Raw genomic sequence first — 20622 nt, forward strand, 5'->3', positions numbered from 1 at the left:
TATTTGATTGCAAATTGTTTTGTTCTTTTTTTAGCCCAATTAATAGAAAAAGAAAAGCTGGTGGAGAAACACCAAGAACCTGAAGAATTACCTGATTCTGCAACTACTAATCTTCCTGTAAGTAATGATGGTGATGACGTACAATCACAATTGCAGAGTAATTCTGAAAGTAAAGTACTCCAGCAAACAAGTGAAGAGCAAGATCAACAATTATGTTCAACTCAAACTGATCCTTCAGAGTGTTTGGTATCTTCTCCACGTCCTTCTAATACATCTCAGCAATCTCCTCCACTTCCATGCCAATCATTTGAAGATAAAGAACAACCAGAAATATCAAAAGATAGTCAGTTATGGAACGAGGAAACAAGTACTTCACAAGATTTATCAACAGCACAAAGCTATGAACAGGTATTATTTCAACCAACAACAATTGAGCAAACTGAACAGTCAGAACACTTTGAAACACAGGATGTTCTACTTTTACCAGGGCAACAAGAAGGTGTACAACAACTTGTGTTGCCAGACACCAAAGCAGGTTTCTCTCCAGAGTCACAGGCTGGTTTGCAACATGAACTGGAGCAAAATATTCAGCCTATTCATGATGTTAAACTTCAGGATTCTGTTTCAGATGTGGATGATGTTGAAATGGGTAATTCTCATAGATCTTTGTCAGAAATTCAAGATACATTGCATCAAACATTCATGCAACAAAACAAACAAGATTGTGAGACAGAATTTCAACAGGAAGAGACAAATTCTCAATTGGTTACATCTGAAGCAAAGCCAGTTACACCAGGATCAGAACACTTACCAAGTCTTGATTCAGATTCAAACCAGCAGCAAATACCTGTGGCAGAATTTGAACAAACACAAGTTTCCCATTATGATCATGAATATGAACAGACTATTAACCCAGAAACGGAACAACCACAATATGTTGAATCAGAATCTACTCATATGGTTTCTTCTACACCAGAATCTGGACAAGAAATCAAGCAAGATAGATGTACAGCTGAATGGCAACAAATTTCAGACTCGCAGCAGATTCTACCAGAAATCATTATACAAAAGTCAATCCAGCAGCAAACATTACAAGATTCTATACATCTACAACAATTTGTACCTAAAGAGCAACTTCAAGAGGAAGAGAAGAAATATGCAACATCTACAAAGAAAGAAGCAATCATTCTTGAATCAGAGCAACAACAGAAGAACTTTGTGCCAGATGAGCAAGTACAGTTGGCATTGGTTTCTGAAGAACAATCTCCATCAAAAGTGTTACCCCAACTTGCCACAGAAACTGAACAAATCCCTCAGTTTGTGGGTGCAGAGTCTGAAGCTCAAGAAGTACAAATTCAGTCAATATCTGAAGAAGAGCAAATGCAATTTGAGACAATCTCTGAGGAACCACAAATGGAGTTTGTGCAAATACCTAATGAGCAACATGTGCAGTTCTTACAACTACAAGAAGAGCAGCAAGTTGAGTTCATTTCTGAGGAGCAGCAAGTTGAGTTCATTTCTGAGGAGCAGCAAGTTGAGTTCATCTCTGAAGAGCAGCAAGTTGAGTTTATTTCCGAGGAGCAGCAAGTGCAATTTGCCTCTCATGATCAGCAAAATGAGTTTGAGTCTGGAGATCAAACAACAGAATTTTCATCTGAAAAACACATGCAGTTTGAATTGCAAGAACAACATGAGCAATATGTATCAGAAGAACAGCAACCAGCTATCACAGAAGAGCAACTGCACTGTGTATCAGAAGAGATACCATCTCATTTAACTTCACATGAGCAATTACAGTTTATACCTCATGCAGAGCATGAGACACAGTTTATTCCAGATATTGAAGAACAGCAAGTGCACTTTATTCCTGAACAAACACAGTTTATACCTGAGCCAGAGCAGGAGCTACAACAGTTTGATGAAAAGCAGCAAAATTATGAACCTGATGAACAATCAGAGTTTATATGTAAAGAAGGGCAACAACAGAAGACTTCGCCAAAGTATGAACAATGGCAACCTATTCTGACAGAATCAGAGGAAGTATTACAAGTTGTGTCAGAATCTACATTTACTCAGCAACAACCAATTTTGTTGGAATCTGGACATCATCAAAAAGCTCAACTTATATCTAAATCAGATCAACAACAGATTGTGTCTACATCTGAACAGCATGTGGGAATTTTACCTGATCAATTGGAAATCTCAACAGCAGAGCAGGATCTATCAGAAGCTGATGCAACTGTATCAGAAGCTGAGCCAACTGTATTGGAAACTGAACAACAGCAACCAGAGATTGTGCTTGAAGCTGAACAGCAACAAATTGTTCAACAGCAAGAAATTGTTATGGAAAGTGTGTTGCAACAAATTGTTACCACACCAGGTCAGCAACCTCAAATATTATCAGAAAATAATAGTCAGCAATTAGTAGGGATTGATGATATGCCTCAAGAACAGATATTATCTGAGAATATTAAACAACAGCAAGTGGAAATTGTTTCAGGAGAACCAGTGAAAATTATATCCCAAAGTGAATTGCAACAAGAAGTGTCTGAAAACAAACAACAAGAAATTGAATCAGTTGTTTCTGAAAGTGACAACCAACAGGAGATGTTATGTATCGATGAGCAACAACAGGAAATTGCATCTGAAATATCTGATCAAGAAATTAGGTTCCAAGGTTATCAGCAGCAGAGTATTGTGTGTGAAAGTGAGCAGCAGTTTCAACAGATTGTTTGTGATGGTGAGGTTCATTTACAACAGATAGTGTGCGAAGGTGAGCAACAGCAACAGATTTTATCTGAAGAAGTTCCACAACAGCAGATTTTGTCTGAAGAAGTTCCTCAGCAACAACAGTATGTATTGTCTGAAGGAGAGCAGCAGCAGCAGCAGCAACAGCAGATGAGTGAAGGTGTGCACCAGCAAATTGTGTCATCACAACAATCACCAGCTAATGAGCAGATGCATGAGATTTTGCAATCACACCATATAGTTTCAGAAGTCGAGCAGCCTCATATGATATCTGAAAGTGACAAGAAACAGCAGATAGTGAATGAAGAGAAACAGGCTCATGTAATATTAGAAATAGAGCAACAGATGGTTTCTCAAGTTGAACAGCAACCACAGGAGATAATTTCTGAAATTGAGGAGCAGCATGAAGAGCTGGTTTCTGAAGTTGAGCAGCAGCAAGTTTCTGAAGTTGACCAGCAACAGCACATATCTGACACCGTGCAGTTGCAAGATGTGTCTGAAGTCGAACATTTACAGGAGATGGTAAGTGATCTTCAGCAGCAAATACCGGAAGCTATGCAGTTGCAAGAGATGGTATCTAGAATTAAGCATCAGCAGCAGCTGCAAGAAATGGTGTCTGAAGTTGAGCAGCAACAGGCAATGGCTGAAGTTGAATACAAGCAGCAACACTTGTCTGAATCTGCACCAGAGCAGCATCAGCTGGTATCTGAAGTTGAACAGCAACAACATATAGTATCTGAAGTTGAACAGCAGCAGCAGCAGCAGCAATTGCCATCTGAAGCTGTTCAAATGCAAGTAACAGTGTCAGAAGTTGAGCAGCAGCAAATGTTGTTGGAAAATGACCAGTTGCAAGAAATGGTATCTAATAGTGAGCAACTGCAACAAGAAATTATGCCTAATTATGAAGTAGCAGAGATATCAGAAATGGAGCAGTCACAGGAAATGGTGTTAAAATGTGATCAGAAGGAACCAATTGTAGAAACTGAGCAGCTACAGGCAGTTGTTTCTGATATTGATTCTCAGCAGCAAAATATAATAGAATCAGATCAACAAACCTTTTCAGAATCTTTAGAGCAAAATCAACAGGAAAAATCACAAACACTTTCAGAGTTGATAAAACAGCAAGAGCAAATTGTGTCATCTGTGCAACAAAATTCAGAGTCAGAAACCAATCAGGCTGTAGAATTATGTACAAAATCAGAAGTAGAGAAACAACTTCCAGAAAATGAACATCAAAATGAAACAGAAAATCAGCACATAGGTTCTCTATCAGAATTTAAACAAAGGCAGTCTTTACACACTGCATCTGATCTTAAAGTTGAACAGCCTGTACCAGAACACGAACAACATTCTGAAATAACTCAAACCCTCTTTTCTGAAACAGATTCTGAGCAACAAAGTGCATTATCAGTTGAAGAGCCACAGGTTTCTACTGAAGAAAATCTTGGCAATCATCCACTAACAACTGAACAAGATCAACGATTTTATACTTTCCAAACAGTTAAGCAAGATGTAGTTTCAGTAACTCTTCCAGAAACACTCTCAATAGGAATGAGTGATCAACAAATCGAAGAAGGGAAATTTTTCCATGAGGCACAAGAAGAAAAAGAGATGGTACTATATCAAGTTACTGAATCAGAACAAAATGCTCCTCAGTTCAGTGTGTCATTGAGTAAACCATCTACAGATACTGAAGTACAAACTGTCTCAGCAGTTGAGATACAGCTTGAATCTCTTCCAGCATCTGAGCTTACCCAACAATCAACTTGGTCTGAAATACAATCAGTTGATACTCAAGAATCAGAGATACGATCTGTTTCATTTGTGAGTACAAACTTGCATTTAGTTTCTTCTGAAAAATCAGATGTAGAATCTATTTCAGGTTCTGCATCTGAATTACATGCTCAGGAAATGAAACCAGAAATTGCTAGTAGTGAAACAACTGAACAGGAACAATTTATTATAGCTAATAAATCAGAGTTAGTATCTGGATGTAGCACAAAACAAGACTTGCATTCAGTTCAGTCTATTGAAATGTCAGGTCAATCAACAGATAATGAAAAATCTTCCCCAGGAGCAGAGATTCTAACAGCTGGACTAACATTAAATGAAGAAGTACAAGACTTAGGAAAGAAAGATACTCATTTGAATCAGGAATTTATAGTAGAATCTGAAACAAAATCTGATGTGGATAATAACTTTGATCAGAATCTTCTACTGCAGCAGAGAGAAAAATCAGATGTCAATGAATTAACAAAAGGAAGTGTTTCTACAGAAAACTCGAATCTACATTGTGTTTCAGAAAGTCCTCTTACTGAACGATTTCAAGAATTACAATATGAGTTTGAAAGCTCTAAGCAACAGAAACCAGAAAGAAGACAATTGCAAATTGACCAGTCTCCAAAATGCTCAGAATCTTCTTCGAGTCATCCTTTGTCAGAACAGTCCCTATCACAAGAAATGGATTGGGAACCTGATAATGAGGCATCAAATGAGCAAAACCTCTCTTCATGCAGATCTACTCAAGCTCATTCTGTATCTTCCTTAGAACAAACTACATCTCCCAAATCCCAATCAGTATTACTGCAACAACTTTCTTTAGAACAAGCTGAATTAAAATATGACGAGAACATGGATGCCAAAGAAAGTAAAACAAGTAGTTTTGTTGATAGGAGTACATATTTTGATGACTCACAGAATAAATCTGATAGTGAATTGCAATCTTCTCCAAATATGTTTTTGGAAGCTGAGGGCTTACTGTCTTCTGCAACAATGGATTCTTCTCAGTCGAGTACTGCTGGGGATTTGAATGAAAATATTGGTGGAATTCAACAGAAGCGAGGACCAGGCAGGCCTAGAAAAGAATCGGTTGGAACCCCATCACATTTAGTTAAGAAAAAAACGTGAGTGGTCTTTTCAAAATTGTTTATGAATAGTAACGAATAAAATAGAAAGTATATACAAATATTTTATAGTTTTAATATTTGATAATGGCCATTTCTGATTTGATTGATCTCTTCATTTTCCTGTTTAAAAGAATTGTTAACAGAAAATTTTTAGTTATTTCACTATTTCTACACTCAACATTATGCTGTATCATGGGTTCAACAAATATTGAACCCTATTTCAATTAAATAATATCCATATTTGTTGTTGAGAAATTTATGAATTGAAAAAAGAAAACTGTAACTTGTCAATTTATTTTTGTTTCTGATATAGTCTTAAAACTAATATAGTATAATATTTGAATATGTAATGGACAATTTTGTTTAGATAATGTATTAGAATTCAAAATCTCTAATTATATATGGATTTTTTAAAATGACAAGCATGTAAAGAGTTAATATAATTTGAAAAATTCTGACAAATTTTAGATATTTCCTGTATATTTTTTACATATATAAGGAAAATATATATAGAGTTTTTATTGAATTTTCAGGAGAGTAAAAACTGGACGTAAACCCAAATATAACCCTGTTGTTGAGAGTTTCAGTCCCGATATTGCAATGGATATACCTACTGAAAGTGTTGATGCATCCGTGTTCAAACTTCAAGACTCTACAACTATGAGTTTATCTACTACTATTCCTACAACAACTGAAGCTATCCCAAGTTCAATTCTTGATATCCTTGCTGATGAATCAACTGAGACAGAATTATCAGAAACACCATCTGGAGGTAATTTTTTATTAATGATCTTAATTGTTTAGAAAAATAGTATTTAGTTTTGTTTTATTCATTTTTACTGCATTTCTTGATTGAAAATTTGTATCTTCTGTTGATAGTGATTTAAATTAACCAATTATTCCCCCCCCCCCCATCTTTTGTTTTGAGTCATCAGTCATGCTTTATTTTTGAGGTTTCATTAACTTAGGCAGTAATTTAGCAGAATATTTACATTACAGTATTTGCAAGACTAACATTTATTAGCCAAATCCTTTGAAACTGTCTCCATCAATGTCTTGTGGGAAGTACTTTCCTAATATGATGCAGAATAAAATGATTGAAATAATTTATGTTTGCCCTGAAGTTCAGTTATCTCAAATTAGACTGAATTTTTAGGCTAGGTCTTATCAAACAGTTCTAGCACTGCTTGATTCAACTGTCGTTGGGTGAACTTACAATTTTGTTTCAACAGCAATTTTTTTAACTTGAAAAGCCACAGAAGAAAGTTCATCTGTAGAAAGGCAGCAAATATTAATTTATTGTTTTGCTGATTACTGTTCTTTAGTGACCAATCCATTGTTGAAAACTGCTATCATCAGAAAATATAATTACTGCAACAGTTAGATATGTATTTCTTGGATAGGTTTCCATCTCTTGCTTGTACATGTTCATCACTATTTGTACATTCATTTCAGCAATTTCAAAACTTTGGTAATATTTTAATATCCAAGAATCAAGAAAACTGTTGAATACTATTTCCTGTTACTCTAGTGTAAAATGTTATATGATTTACTTTTGATTCCCAGCTGTGGTTGTTTCATTTTACTTATGCTACATTGTCTTCAGGAAATGCCTAGATATTACAACATTCATTTACGCTTTCTCCTTTAATTTTGATTTATTGAGATAAGTCAAAAGAAATTAATATACTCAATGATAAGGAACAGTTGCTATTTTTCTTCACCATGTATACTTGATATAGAAAGAGCTACACTATTATAGGAAATTGCTTTTTTAAAAATATATATGCTCAATTTGTAATGGAATTTTTGTTGCTATTACTTTATTCTCATCTGTGCTCATATATGTATTTTGGATAAAGGAACTATACTAGTGAAAGATTCAGTTGAGTGGATGATGCCTGAAAAAAACTAACAACAACATACATAGTAATTGAAAAAACATTTTTTTCTTAATGCTTCTAGATAATCCTTGTGTTGAGGCTATTGATAACAGCATTATTCAGTCTTCTGACAGGCAACTTTCTGAAGATTCGAATTCAAGTGGAATTTTAAGGTAATTTTTCATATGTTCAATATAAATATCGTATTTTCTGGCATACTCATCGATCTAGTATATAGTGTGAAAATAAACGTACTGTAAACATTGAAACATTATCACCTTCTTTCCAAATCCTGCTTGGTCCCCTAAAGTTGTCTTGATGTATAAGTTGACCTACTTTTTGGCTGTAAATTTGGGTCTGAGAAATGGACTTGTATGCTGGAAAATGCGATAAATTAAAACACGTATGTTTAAGTGTTTTTTTTTAAATACATATTCTAATTTGAATAGGTTATTAGTATTCATGCTGTGATATCACTAGTATTTTTGTTTTTAATGAAGTAAAATTATATAGTTTCATTCCATATGTAAATTTTTGAATTAAACATCTTGTGAATTAATTTTCTTTGATTCTTTTCATTTTACAGTAATAGTCGTACATGCTCCTTTTGTAACTGTGGTGAAAATAGCTTACTTGGTCAAGGAATATTGTCAAAATATGACCCAACCCCTGGATTTAATCCTTTCAAGCGGATACTTCAGCGAGCAAGGAGAACATCTTCAGAAATTGATGAAAAAGGAAACGACAGAAATCCAAAGCACTTAACATGGAGAAGACCTAGAGGCCCATCTAGACCTGCTAGGTAATATCTATTGTTCATAATTAAGCTTAAGGTGTGGTTTGGGTGTTAAGCTCATTCATGTTTGTAAAGTCATCAGCTTGATTCCCAGATTGAGTGGCATGTTGTCTCCTTGAGCAACCTCCAGTCTCTTCAGCCAAAGTGTACTCCAGCAGTAGCTGGGGAGGGGGTTGTTTAATCTTGCAGTGGACTGGTGTCCCATTCTGGAGGAACCTTAGTTGCTTAAACATCTGAGAAACTGGGAGCTGCTCCACCACATGATCCTGTAGTTTTCAGACAGACTTAAATTTTTGTTTTGACAAATGACTTACTTAATAATTGAGTTCTAAGTATATTCTCCTTCATGAGGATGTATAAACATTTGTTTCTTTGTTAATACTTAATCATTATTAAACTGTGACTATTTTCTTATATAAAAATTTAGTTTTTTTCTATTTATTTTTATAAAGTATTTGATTTAACGGAAATGTATCAATGTAATTTTGTGATTGTAGAGAGCGAAGTAAATCTCCACGACGTCCAAATCCTCATAGTATTCACGATGAAGATGGACGGCCCATGGCAATTGTTGATGAACTTAGTTTGGTTGGTCATTCAGAAGATGTAGATGTGCATCAGGTTTATGAAATAACAGGTAACTTAATTGAATTTTTTTTTTTTTAGTATTTCTTTGTGAATTTCATAAAAAAAATTTTGTTTGGTATTTTGTGTACTGCTTTTCAACAAGCTGGTCATATAAAATAGCTGATATTATAAGAGCAATGAGATAGCCAGAAGTTTTAAAATATATTAAAGCAGGCAACTTGCAAACAAATTTATTTGTTTAGGTTATTGATACAAAACAACTGTAATAACATATTCTCCTGAAGTAGAAGGATCTGCAGCTATTGGAGATGTGTTGAGCATTGTCCTTTTTAACTGTGATTGATTGTGAATTAAAAGTTCATAAACATCAAAGGTGTATGGTTTATCTTTCTTTTACTGTTTATAATCCCTTTTTCTTGGCTAGCATGGCTAGTGTAGTATGATTTAAATCTGTAAAAATGTTTTCTTATGATTTATGTTAGTATTTTCAATAATTTGATAGAAAAATCTTCATCACCTCCACCACCTTTTGACATTCTTCATTTACCTTCTTGGCATGGATTATTACATTCTAAGTCAGTTTTCATTTGGAGTTACTGTCCTCCTAGGTGTGTGATGAACCATCTTGATAGTACATTCCATTTTTGGTGTGGTTTCTGTGGCTAGATGTTCTTCTTAACATCAGTTACTTTACAGAATGTACTAGGTGCATTTTATTACATCACTAGCATTGAAGAGGTTATCATGTCCTCAGTATGACAAAAGAATCCTTTTGATGCAACATTGTCTCTGTTTGCCAACCAAATTGTAGAGCGTACTGAGTATACTTTATTATAGCATTGGCACTAAGAAGGTTACTTTGTTGTGTGCAGGGCTAAAAGTCCTCTTTACTTTACATTTTTGCCATTTGTTCAAGGCAGATATTACTAAGTGGGTGAATAGAAGAGAGGATGATGGCATATAGTGAAGTAGAATGAGAGTATGAAAGGAGTTTTGAGTATGGCTATGATGGGAGGAACAGTGATAATAATGTAAATGTAGGAGAGGAGTAATGGTAGAAAAACAGTGATGGGTAATTACATAGTGACTGTTGATAGAGAGATTTAATAGAAAAAAATAGCTTAAGTGGAGTGATGGGTGAAGGGGACAAGATTGGGGAAAATAATATTGGAATTTTGGGAAAGTGATATGCCAACAAAAGGAAATTGAGAAAAGAGTAATGTAAGAGATTGAAAGATAGCAATAAATGTAGGTGGTGAAGCTGTATGAAAAAATATGTTTTCAATATGATTTTTATTAAGTATCAGCTATATTTTGATGCAATTGTCTTTTATTTAATTCAGGACATGTATGGGGTCATCAGTCTTGTGCATGTTGGTCTGAGGGTGTAACAATGAGAGATGATGATAGCTTGCAGTTTGTTGATAGAGCTGTTTTTGCCGGTTTGACACAGGTAAGTCATTTTGTAATTTTTTCTTTTAAAAATCATTGACAATTTCTATTTAAAATTACATTGAAATTCTAAATATTGTGTTAAATCATTTGAAAAATATGTATAATTTAAAATATTGTTTTGAAAACCACTATAAGCTATACAACTAGTTGTATATGAAACATGAAGCATCTTAACAAGCAGAGATGCCATATATAAAGTAATTGAGCTGTAAAGGCCAGAAGCAGAGGGTGAGATATTAAAGATTTGAAAAACTGACATAATGAGTTGAACTATGGTTTGCGATTAAGTTGTGTATTATGATTTGAAACCTTTTTTGTGCTATGATTCAATGTAATTAACCTTTGTAGGTACAGAGATATTAATTAGCATTTGAAAATTGATTTATAAAAAAAAAATTATGACCACTGCTATTTCCCCATATAATAAATCTTTGTAGACTGTGTTATATAATAGATGGCAGTAGAGATAATGTGGGATGGTGTGAGAGGAAAGTATGGTGACAGGGGAGATCAGAAATACATAGGGGTAAAATAGTGTGTTATGAAGGTGGTTGGGGTTGGCTGAAAGTGAGCTGTAGCATGTGGTTATTTATGTATGAGTGTGTATAGTTAGAGATTATAAAGTGTGTTGGTATCTGTTTTAGGAATGATAAAGAAATGATGGAGCTGAAGTACAACCAGGTAAATGAGGTGTAGTCAAAGATTTTCATCAGCACATGCTGCAATAGAACAACTTGACAAATAGTTCACAATTTAGATGGAAACTGAGAGCAGGCAACTTTATTAGATTTTTTAATGAATATGCTTTCATATTTTACATTAAATTCTTAAGAGAAAGAAATTCTAAAAAAAGCATAGTGAGTTTAAGAGTCAACTTGGGAGTATACTATTTCATAATGGCTGAAATACTGCCAGGATCCATTGATTTGTGGGACTTTAGCTGCTAAAGGAATTATTGTAACTTGTGGCCATGTGTCTAAACTGTAAGAAAAGTCTGGAGTATATGGAGAGAAGAGTAAGAAGTACAAGATATACCGGTTTTGGTTGAAAGCGTTCTGTTTGTAGTATGTTTTTATTTAGCAAACCCTCTTGTAAATTATTTAATGGTTGTTGGTAATTAATTGTTATTGTTTTTAACCTAATGTCAGCTCTGATTGAGTAGACCTATGAACAAGGGCATTCCATTCGTTATAATCTTTTATGGGAAATGTGTCCTTTTTGTTAAGATATAGAATTTTGTTTGAGGAAAATTTGGCTTCTATTTCTACAAGGTCAAGTGAATATGTAGAGGCTTACTTGTTGGCTCATGCTTGTAGTGTGTAGATTGTTGTTGTGGCAGTTCTCATAGAATTATGAGTGCAGGAGTGGCTGTGTTGTAAGAAGCTTACTTACCAACCACATGGTTTCGGGTTCAGTCCCACTGCGTGGCATCTTGGGCAAGTGTCTTCTACTATAGCCTCGGGCCGATCAAAGCCTTGTGAGTGGATTTGGTAGACGGAAACTGAAAGAAGCCTGTCGTATATATGTATATATCATCATCATCATCTTCATCATCGTTTAACGTCCGCTTTCCATGCTAGCATGGGTTGGACGATTTGACTGAGGACTGGTGAAACCGGATGGCAACACCAGGCTCCAGTCTGATTTGGCAGAGTTTCTACAGCTGGATGCCCTTCCTAACGCCACCCCCCTAGCATTGCTTGACAACCGATGGTGGTGTGTTTATGTCCCCGTCACTTAGCGGTTTGGCAAAAGATACCGATAGAATAAGTACTAGGCTTACAAAGAATAAGTCCCGGGGTTGATTTGTTCGACTAAAGGCGGTGCTCCAGCATGGCCGCAGTCAAATGACTGAAACAAGTAAAAGAGTATATGTATTGTAATTTCTGTGTAGTGAGTGAATCTTGAATTGAAAAATAAAGAACAAGTTAAAGACATGAACAGAAGGGTAGATTTCTTGATTTAGATTAAAAATGGCAACATTTTCAGCTTCTGAGTTTATTCAGTTTTTGGAAGAGTTGGAATGGGAAAACTAGATGTTGAAACTAATTTGTGAATATTATTTAGACAATTTATAGCATATGTTCATTTTAAAAACAAATTTTACAGAAATGCAGTTACTGTCATCGATACGGCGCAACAATAACTTGCAGAATTCCTCGTTGTACGAAAAAATATCATTATCCATGTGCAGCTAGCAGTGGATGTTTTCAAGTAAGTCAGTTATTTGAATATATCTTTTGAGACAAGGTGGTGGAGCTGGTAGAATTGTTACCATGCCAGGCAAAATGCTTAGCAGTATTTCGTCTATCTTTATGTTCTAACTTCAAATTCTGCCAAGGTCAACTTTTACCTTTCACTCTTTTAGGATTGATAAAATAAGTACCAGTTGAGCACTGGGGTTGATATAATTGACTTCCACCCCCAAAATTGCTGGCCTTGTGCAAAATTTAAGACCAATATTTAAAAATATTGTTAAATTCAATTAAATCTTTTGTATACTTAAGACAAATTTTGAATTCTTTTTTAAAATAGGCTTAACTAATATGAAATGTTTTTCTTGTTATTTAAGGTTATATTTTAGTTCTCAACTGGTAACATTAGTATTAAGTGAAGGTATTTTGAATATAGTGTTATTTGTGATTAAATGTTCATTTTGTAATGTTTTATTTAGTTTATTTGTGAACTTAAATATCTGATCCTATAGATATTTTGCATGGTCAAATTCTCATAAAAGTGTTATTGTATGTACTTTTAATATTTTAGGATATCAAAGGGCCGTCTTTGCTCTGCCCAGAACACACTGACCAAGCAGAGACCATTGGTAAGAATTTCATCAGATTTTTTCAGTTTTCTTGTTTATTCACAACTAAATGTTTGATATTGAGTTCGTAATTTTTAATTTTACTTCCATTAACAAATTATTCAGATATTATACATATATTTCATTTACAGCTGGTCAACAGGCTCTCTGTATTACATGTGGCAAATGGTCTGGCAATTGTTCTTTGCTATTTTGCACTACTTGTGGTGGTCATTATCATGGCCACTGTTTACAACCAGCAGTAGCAGTTCAACCTGCTGTACGAGCAGGGTGGCAGTGTCCAAGATGTAAAATATGTCTTACTTGCAAGTAAGTTAATACTTTTCAAATCTTTTCTATTTCTTTAATATATGTGGAATGAAAAATTGAGTGTTTCATTGGTTAGGAGAAAATGTTGAGTCCCAGTTTGCCAGACATTAATTATGTCACCCATTTGGTAAAAACAGTGTTGTTGCTCTAGACATGAGCAAAGTTTTCAACTGTATTTGGTTTGTGAATCTTTTATTGAAATTTCCCATTTATGGGCTCCCTTCATCTCTTATTTCTTGAATCAGTAGCTTCCTATCAGATTGCACCATTGTGATGTATTGACAAAGCTTCTTTCCATTCCACTTTCAGTCAACTCTGTCATGCTTTTGGGCTTATTGTCCTCCATTCCCTCCTTTCTATACATTAATCATTATACTTGCTGTGACATCTAATGATGCCCCTTATTAATAAAACCCCATTGCACTCCATTAAATATGAGCTGCATTCAAACTAGAGCAATCAGTTGTTCAAAGTGTTAAACCTTGCTATCATTGAGGATTCCTTCTAGCAAAAGTACATACTGTATTTAGCTAGGACTGCACCCTGATAATTGCTTCCATCAATTTGTGATACTCAACAAAGCTCAAGTGAGGACCATAATAGAGTATTTACTCTTGTTTCTGCATTGGGTACAATACTACTGCTAGACATAAAGATGTCCTAAATTGCAACCAGAAAAAGGCCTATCAGTTAATAAGTACAGTCACTCACACATAAATTCACAGTCTCTGGTCCACAGGCATTCTGTCTCCTTTATCTACCATTTTTGTAATCATTACTATAATGACCACTGTTCCTCTGAGTTGGTTGATCTTGTGTCTCTTCCACCTATGCACTCCCAACCCTCTTAACTCTTCTCTAATCATCTTTGTTCTGTCCAACCCACCTAGAGCCTGCACTAACTACTCTGCCTATTCCTTCTTTCTCAAAACATTGCCCCCTCTGAAATTTACTCCCTGCTTATGTCTTTCCTCTTCATTGTTACCTTGCAACAGTTTAAATTGAGCATTAACAACATCAGTTCTCACCAGCATTGGAGTGCCTGCTGGACGCTGCGCCTACCTTCAAACCCAGTAATTGATTATACTTTTAACTACTAAAGTTGGAGGTCTTGTGATTTCTACTATTCTGAAAATACTAAAATTCAATGCATTTAGTAATATTTACATTTAAGTTCTATACTTCCTTTGTGAAATTATACCCTTCAAAGTTTTGCTGTTAGATACATGAGTGAATTTTGTTAAGAAATCAGATTAACATGGATATAAAGCAGGCTTCTTTTTTCTTTTCTTTCTGTTGTGCATGTGTTAACATGCTGGTAGAAATGTGTGATGTAGTTATGAGATGTACAATAATTGATGTTTCTTTATTATTTTCATGATTTTAACATTTATTCCTCCCTCTTTCTAGTGCCATGTTATGTAAATGAATGACTGAGAGAGAAAATTTAATTTATTTTCTTTGCAATTAAAACTGTAAAGAATTTTTTAAAAAGATTAATTGGAAATTTCACCATAGCTGTTCATACAAAGTACTACGTTGTTGATGTCCTTTGTATTAATTGGAAAATAATATGTTTATATAGGGAATACTTAACAAATTTGCATTGCTTTAGAAATGAGTGCAGACTATTGCTTGAAGTTATATTAAATGTTTGTGTTTTTTTATTGTATTTTTCTAGACAATCTGGTGAGGAAAGTAAAATGCTGTTTTGTGATAATTGTGATAAAGGATACCATACATTTTGCTTAAAACCTGTGATGACAGCAGCACCAAAGAATGGATGGAAATGCAAGGCATGTATTTTACATAATTTTTTAATCTTTCCTATTTTTATTATTTAATTAGAAGTGGGAAAGTGCTTATGATCTTTGCATGTTTGTGATGTGGGGAAATTAATGCAATTGGTAATATGGCTGCTTGTAGCAATAATGAGGGCAGGATAAAAATATAAGGAAGTTGCAGTTAGGCATGCTTTTATTGTTTTAACATATAAATGTGTGTTTAAATATTAATGTTAATTAATGTGGCTACTCTTGGCGGTGAGCATGTGCTCCAGGTGAGACCTGAACGTCATGTACGTTGTGGACAACATCCTTCCTCATGCTGGCCTATACATGGTTGATGGAAGACTTAAGCTTGTCAACGTTGTTGTCGTGGACTTTGCAGGCCTTGCTCTCGACATGCACACAAACGCTGTAGTTGATTGGTTTGAGGTCTGGCCACTTGGGCACCCAAGGGTCCTTCAACTAGAAATTCATCTTTGACCCCCAAACACTCTTGCATAGCCTTGGCCATGTGGGCCGGGGTACCATCCTGCTGAAAGATGTCTGCCTTCTTCATGATCTTTCTCATCCAGGGCAGGACTTCTGTGGCCAAGATATCCCTGTGGTGAGCCTGTAACCAGCCGCGAACCACACTGGTGGTATCTTCTCGCCATTCAAAGCCATGATACTGAGCATCATCATGGAGGACAGATGCTTGGTCGTGGACGCATAGCAGACTTCAGAGATGTCATGGCTAAAGCTGACCATGCGGTAGTTCTGCTTGTTGACAACTGGATTGATCATGAAGGTTTTTCATAAGCAAAAACGAGTATTTGATTGCCATGACACTTAAAGTTGTTGAGAAGATGATGACAGCACTCCCGACGTTGTTCTTGCATACAGTCAGTGAGCAGAAGCCTTTCTGTGCACCTCAAGCTCTTGCTGACCACCTCCTTGATGGGCTTGGACATCGTGACCACCGAGATATTGTTGTTCTTCACAAGCACAGTCATTTTGAGTTTCAGATCACTTTCAAAGGCCTTTCTCACAGCCAAACGGTTGACAACTTGAAGTCTTTCCTGTTCTTGAGCCTCTCTGTGACTCTGTGGAGAGTCATCTGGCTGATGTTGAGCTGTTTGGCAATGTTGGACTTGTGGCCTGCAATGCAGGAGAGCAGAGATCTCGATTCTTTTTACTTCCATCTCGATACACCTGCACACAATGGAAAAGATGTTTTAATGTCATGTACTTGGAAAGTAGAACATTAAGTATGTTTAACAGCATTTTTTTCTATCACACACATAAACCTCTCAAAAGACCCAAAACATCTAAGTATGTGAAAAACCACCACTCATTTTAGCATGGAAAATGGGTCTAAATTAATAAAATTAAGACAAAAAGAAATTTTCATTTAATATTATATTATTTTCAGAATTGTCGAGTTTGTGGAGATTGTGGTTCACGAACACCTGGTAGTGGACCAAGTTCTCGATGGCACCTAAATTATTCCGTTTGTGACAGTTGTTATCAACAGCGTAATAAAGGATTATCTTGTCCTCTCTGTGGAAAAGCTTATAGGCATTTTACTCAAAAGACAATGCTGCAGTGTAAAATATGTCAGAAGTGAGTAAAATTTTGTAATATTTTAATTTCCAGAAATTTAGTCAACAAATTACCTTTATTTACATTATTTACATTTGACGGAAATTTGCCCTCATCTTGTTTGCTGTTAAGACAACGTTTCAGCTGATATACCCTCCAGCTTTCATCATGTGTCTTGGGGAAATTTTGAACCAGAGTTCTCATTCCTAAGGTATTTTTCGATGTTGTTGTTTTTGTTGTTAAGGTCACTGCCTGGAATCAAACTCGGCAACTGGTGTTAGTAGCCTGCGCTCTTAACCACTATGCCATATGCTACTAACCCCAAGATTCCGAGTTTGATTCCAGGCAGTGACCTGAATAATAATAATATCGAAAAATACCTTAGGAATGAGAACCCAGGTTTGAAATTTCCCCAAGACACCTGATGAAGGCTGGAGGGTATATCAGCCAAAACGTTGTGTTAACAACAAACAAGATGAGGACAAATATCCATCAAATGTAAATAATGTACATAATTCCTCATCTCTTGAATATAGAACTGAACAAATTACCTTTTTCAATGGTCAGTGTTAGCATTTTAAATTAGATTTGTGTGTTAACATTAAAAAATCCAGTTCACTTTATTTAAGCTAATTTCATATTATGAATGAAGTTTTTTGATATTTGATTAACATTTTAATTTATTTGTTATTACTTGTGTATTTTTACATTATAATTATTTACAAGTTGTTTTAATATGTCGTTTTTTTTCTTTTTAGGTATGTTCATGTAGAATGTGTTGAAACTGTAGATAGTACATTTTCACTACATTTTAAAGACAATGAATGCCAGACAGATTATGTATGCACAGTATGTCGAAACCGAGATTCTGAGGTACTTTTTCATTTGCTTGATAATGGTTTGACTTTTAATCACTCTAATTATTATTACTAATTCTAAAAAAATAATATTAATTTGCTTTTCACAGCTGTGCAGCATTGGTATACGAAGTCAGGATGAAATGTTTGAAGAATTATCGACTAAAGGTATTAATTTATTTACATATTTTCCTTATCAATCAATAAATCTAATTTATTGCATAAATTATTTGAAAGACTGAATGAAATAAAATATCACACTTCATTCTTTATTTAGTACTTTGAGTATCAGGCAAGAAATGAACTTCTAATTAGTGAAGTTGATTACATTTAGACTAATATAGTGCACTGGCATGTTGCAAATATTTTGGACAGATTCTTGTGATATTTCAACTGCTTGCTTGACTTACCTCTCTGTTCCGTTTTATCTTTTTATTGACTGATTTATTGATAACACACATACACATTCTTGACTATAGCTACAATTATGTAGTTAAACATTAACTGAAGAACCTGGTTATTGTATTTGAGTTTCAGCCAACTTTAAAGCAGCATGAGAAAAAGTAAAATCAGTGATGCTGATTATAATAGTTGGTAGTCTGAACAGTAAAAAAAAAAAAAAATCCTCAGGCATGCCAGTCAAGTCTTATTGCATGGTTTTCTATTTAGTCTCTGCAAAAAAACTTCATTGTATACACCTGAAGATTTGTTGAACCAGAGTGAATTATGTATTTTATCTGAAATATTAGTGCATGTTTCTTTTCCAGTAACTTTCTTTGCAAAAATGATTGTAAAAATGTGAATTTTGTTTGTATGAAAAATACGATTTTTCAGATGGAGATTCTTCTTCTATGAAAGAAGATATGGCTGGAGAAAATACAGTGCAAAGTTCACAAGATTCTTTCTATTTGAATGATGATTCAACTTCAAGCATGGATATTGATATGAGCTCACTGGAAAAAGTATGTTAACAGTAAACTTATTGAACTTAAATCTTTATTTTTATGTATTATCTTCTCAGATCTTCTGTATAAAGCTAGTTGTACTTCTCACTACATACGGCACTTTTAAAAAACTTTTTATCAATATTTTGCTCTGGAGTTAGGTGCAGCACACATTACTTTTCAAACATTTGAGACTAGTGAGATTGATGTTTGTAATGTTCCACTTAAACTGCCACAAGTGTATGGCTGTGGTAAACACACGTGCATGAAGGGAGTTCCGAATAGTTGATGTTCTCAGGATGGACAGGCAATATTGGTTGATTGGATACAATATGGATGAGGAGAAAGAAGAGATGTTTGAATCAGGAGTCCCTGGGTAGATGTGGCACAAGGTTAGCTAGTTATCAGGAACAGAGACTGGTGTACTATTAGTAGCAAAGGTAAATAGAAGGCCAAAGATTGGAGTGGGTTTGTAAATGGGTAACCTTTCTTCGTGTGTGTGTGTAATGGTTTGAACCAGATATGGGGACATTACTCTAATGTGAGTCTTATGAGTTTTGTAGAGAGCCAGTGGTTGTTGGGGGCTGAAGTATTTTTCTAGCTCTGAAGATAATGGCCAGTTTTTGAGATGTAGTTTTTGCTAGGTTGAGGATGTCCTTTTGCAGAGATCTTTCCTGCAATAATAAGATCTAGCATTTCAAGTTGATTTTTAGGGATTTAGTTGCTGTTCATATTTAAAGAGTATGAGATGTGGTAATGTTTTCTTGATAGGTGCAGTGATTGTGTTTTTTTTTATTGTTGAAGGTGACATGACTCCATTGCAGGATATTTTCAAAGTTTTTGCTCACAGTTTCAGTATAGATTTGGTGTGAGGTGATTAAGATGCATTTGAAAAATGGCCGAGTTTAGAAAATTAGGGAGGTATGAAAGGTGGAAGGACAAGCCTAAAAGGATCGTCACCAGCCCAGTAATTTCTGATAAGTTAAGGGAGAAGCACATATGCTGCCAGGGATAATTAGTATAGAACTCTTACCAGTCACCTGTATAGTTAATGACTGTAGCAACATTATAGTCAACTACTACAAAGTTAAAGGTGATGCCTTAGAGACGAGTAATTACAGTTGTATCAAATTGCCGGACCAGGTCTTGAAACTTACAGAAAGAGTTATTGTTCAACTTCAAGGAAGAGGACTTGACTAGATGAGATGCAGTTCAGTTTCATACCACAGATAATTTCCACTAATATTCTCTTCCTAAGTAAGGCAATTTCAGGCAAAAGTGAACTGCCGTATTTGGCTTTTGTTGACCTGGAGAAAGCTTTTGACAAGGTTCTCCACTCTTTGATCTAGTGATTGCTGCAGAAGCTAGCAGTAGATGAATGAATGGTGTTAGCCTTCCAAGACATGTTCAAGGGTGCTGTCAGCAAGATGAGAGTTCAAAATGAGTACAGTGACATTAAGTGTACAGGCAGAAGTCTGCTAGTTCTTGTCTCTTAGTCCCCTCCTATTTATTAGTGTCCTCCAGGCTGTAACAAAAAAGTTTAAGATTGGTTGCCTGTGAGAACTCCTCTCTGCTGATGACCTTGCTCTTATAACTGAATTTGTTGTAAAATTAGAAAAGAAATTGCTGGTGTGGAAGCAAAACCTTGAAACAAAGGGCCTTAGAGTTAACTTAGAAAACTCAAAGTCCTAGTGAGCAGGAAAACATAGTCTGCTCATCCCTTCAAGAAAATAATCCTGATTGATAGGTAGAAAAAGTAAAGGTAGTAATTTGTTATGATGTATCCAGTGCAAACTATGGACACATAAAAGGTGCAGTAAAATCACTGGAAGATTAACTGAGATAGTAGACTATGTTAGTGGTAGATGCACAGGAGCAATAAATACTAAGAGCACACTGGAAATAGATTTTCTCAAATGCCCAGGAGGATCCTTTAGGCATAGT

General features: G+C 35.1%; 1 protein-coding gene across 50 annotated transcripts in view; it reads left to right on the forward strand.

The window, feature by feature from the left end:
- LOC106883022 (histone-lysine N-methyltransferase 2C) overlaps positions 1 to 20622 on the forward strand; it is a 218650-nt gene that overhangs the window by 16981 nt on the left and 181047 nt on the right. For all 50 annotated transcript variants that reach the window (XR_016241013.1, XR_016241014.1, XM_089348824.1 and 47 more), the window contains exons 3-16: positions 35 to 5651; positions 6188 to 6426; positions 7620 to 7710; positions 8124 to 8339; positions 8831 to 8970; positions 10265 to 10374; positions 12486 to 12590; positions 13143 to 13200; positions 13332 to 13509; positions 15191 to 15305; positions 16708 to 16898; positions 17636 to 17750; positions 17845 to 17902; positions 18569 to 18696. Coding sequence is in view for 48 of the 50 variants with exons in the window: in XM_089348824.1 (XP_089204950.1) it covers positions 35 to 5651; positions 6188 to 6426; positions 7620 to 7710; positions 8124 to 8339; positions 8831 to 8970; positions 10265 to 10374; positions 12486 to 12590; positions 13143 to 13200; positions 13332 to 13509; positions 15191 to 15305; positions 16708 to 16898; positions 17636 to 17750; positions 17845 to 17902; positions 18569 to 18696 (7361 nt within the window). In the remaining 2 variants the exon portion in view is untranslated. The remainder of the gene's footprint in view (positions 1 to 34; positions 5652 to 6187; positions 6427 to 7619; positions 7711 to 8123; positions 8340 to 8830; positions 8971 to 10264; positions 10375 to 12485; positions 12591 to 13142; positions 13201 to 13331; positions 13510 to 15190; positions 15306 to 16707; positions 16899 to 17635; positions 17751 to 17844; positions 17903 to 18568; positions 18697 to 20622) is intronic.

This window comes from Octopus bimaculoides, chromosome 3 (genome assembly GCF_046866305.1).
Source record: "Octopus bimaculoides isolate indiv1 chromosome 3, ASM4686630v1, whole genome shotgun sequence".
Taxonomy (NCBI): domain Eukaryota; kingdom Metazoa; phylum Mollusca; class Cephalopoda; order Octopoda; family Octopodidae; genus Octopus; species Octopus bimaculoides.